At 36.0% G+C, this 1,760-nt stretch overlaps 1 protein-coding gene across 2 annotated transcripts in view; it reads right to left on the bottom strand.

Moving 5' to 3' along the window:
• TNPO1 (transportin 1) overlaps positions 1-1,760 on the bottom strand; it is a 58,891-nt gene that overhangs the window by 27,395 nt on the left and 29,736 nt on the right. For both annotated transcript variants that reach the window (XM_006899027.1, XM_006899028.1), the window contains one exon: positions 402-570. In XM_006899027.1, the coding sequence (XP_006899089.1) occupies positions 402-570 (169 nt within the window). The remainder of the gene's footprint in view (positions 1-401; positions 571-1,760) is intronic.

The following is a 1,760-nucleotide window of genomic DNA, read 5'->3' as shown; positions in this document are numbered from 1 at the left end:
TCTGGTATTCTCTGTTTCCAGCCAAGATCCATCTAACATCAGCTACAATATCTCTAGAACCACGACCCCTTCTGAAACCAGCCTGGACTTCTGGTAGTTCAGATACGGTTTAACAGATGTTTCTGAAAAGCTGATTCTAAGTTAAAGAAGTCAATCAAAGCGTCATATGCTGCAGGATTCCATTTATATGGAAAGTTTGGAATGGGCAACTCTACAGAGACAGAAAGTAAACTTGCCTAGGGTTTGAGAAGTATAAAGTGACTGCTCAAAGGCATAAAATTTCCTTTTTTCAGGCTAGGAGAATATGTTAAAGAGAATTGTTATAGTGTTTGTGTATGTGATTTATGCCAGTGAAGATGTTATTTAAGTGAGCAACTCTAATTTTTGCTTCTCTCACTTACTTAAATTCCAGTCAGAAATGGTATCATCATCATCAATTTCATCATCATCATCATCTTCCTCTTCAATTCCATCTTCATCATGCTGTTGAGCCACTGTCCTTGATCGATGAAAACGTGGCCTTATATCTTGTTCACTGTCAGGAATTGTCTCATCTTCTTCAACATCACCCTATTTTTAAAGAGAAAATTTCAGTCAGATTCATTTTAAGAACATGTAATTTAAAAAAAAAGTCAATGTAAATGAACATCCAGGAGTCATGCGTAGTTTGCAAAAAGTGTAGAAGATTCTCAAGTATATAGGTATAAACCACCTCCCCACCCCCTACTCCCCGCAACACATCTTTGTGGAAAGGAGATAAGGGTAACTAATACACAGAAAATTGTTAAGTACCAAGAACTTTCAGCCGTAGTACACTAGGTTTCATAGTCTGGTATAAATCATCTGAATCAAATTCAACCAGAATATTTAAGAAACTTAATTTTTAACTTATGTTGTTACAACTCCAAATAGCAATAGCTGATCTGATTATGAGTCACAGTAAACCTATGAACAGACGGTATTAATTGTGCCTGATCTTCACACTTTGTCATGTTCAAAACCACTGATGTAGCCATTCTGACTACCTAAGAGAAACAGTTTTCTTCTCTGTCATTGATTATCTTTCCCAGCATATCTTTTTCCAATAACTTACCCTTCCTGACAATATGCCTAAAGTATGTGAGATCATACTTCAGATCAAGTTTTATCAACCTTGCCTCTAAGAAGCGCTCTGGTTGCACTTTCCCCAAGACAGATTTGTCTGCTTTCAGGAGTGGATTGTGAATTCAAGAAAAACAAAATTCTTGACAACTTTAATCTTTTCTCATGTATTATCAATCTCTCATGTAGTTTTGAGGATTTTTTTAATGTTCATATTTGGAGAAATAAAAAAAGTCTATCAATATAACTTGATCTTAAATTATTCTTCAAAAAGACATCTCTTGTAAACAATCAAGAATTAGATGGTTGATTTAGATCCTCCCAGAAGAGCTGTGGGTGAACATTAACATTACTGGTAAGTATATTTGTTTTCTCCTGGACACAAGAGCCTATTATTTGGTCCTAAAAGCCTTACGAGGTCCCAAGTCTTCTATTTCTTAGTTGTTGGAATTGACGGAAAACCTCATAAACAGTTCCTTACTTCACCTCTGCCTTGCATGCGGACTTCCGAGCTGTAAAACCACCCAGTGGAAGATAGAATTTGCTCCAGGGCTTAAGAACAATAAATGACATAGTGGAGCCTCTTCTACATCTTGTGGTTCCTAACCTTTATACTATAATAGTCAAAGTGCAAGTCAATAGGCCTTTTATTTTATTTT

Source organism: Elephantulus edwardii, unplaced genomic scaffold (genome assembly GCF_000299155.1).
Source record: "Elephantulus edwardii isolate Elephantulus edwardi_28Jun2011 unplaced genomic scaffold, EleEdw1.0 scaffold00244, whole genome shotgun sequence".
NCBI lineage: Eukaryota > Metazoa > Chordata > Mammalia > Macroscelidea > Macroscelididae > Elephantulus > Elephantulus edwardii.
Note: the sequence above shows the minus strand (reverse complement) of the source record. Positions and strands in the feature narration are given on the sequence as shown.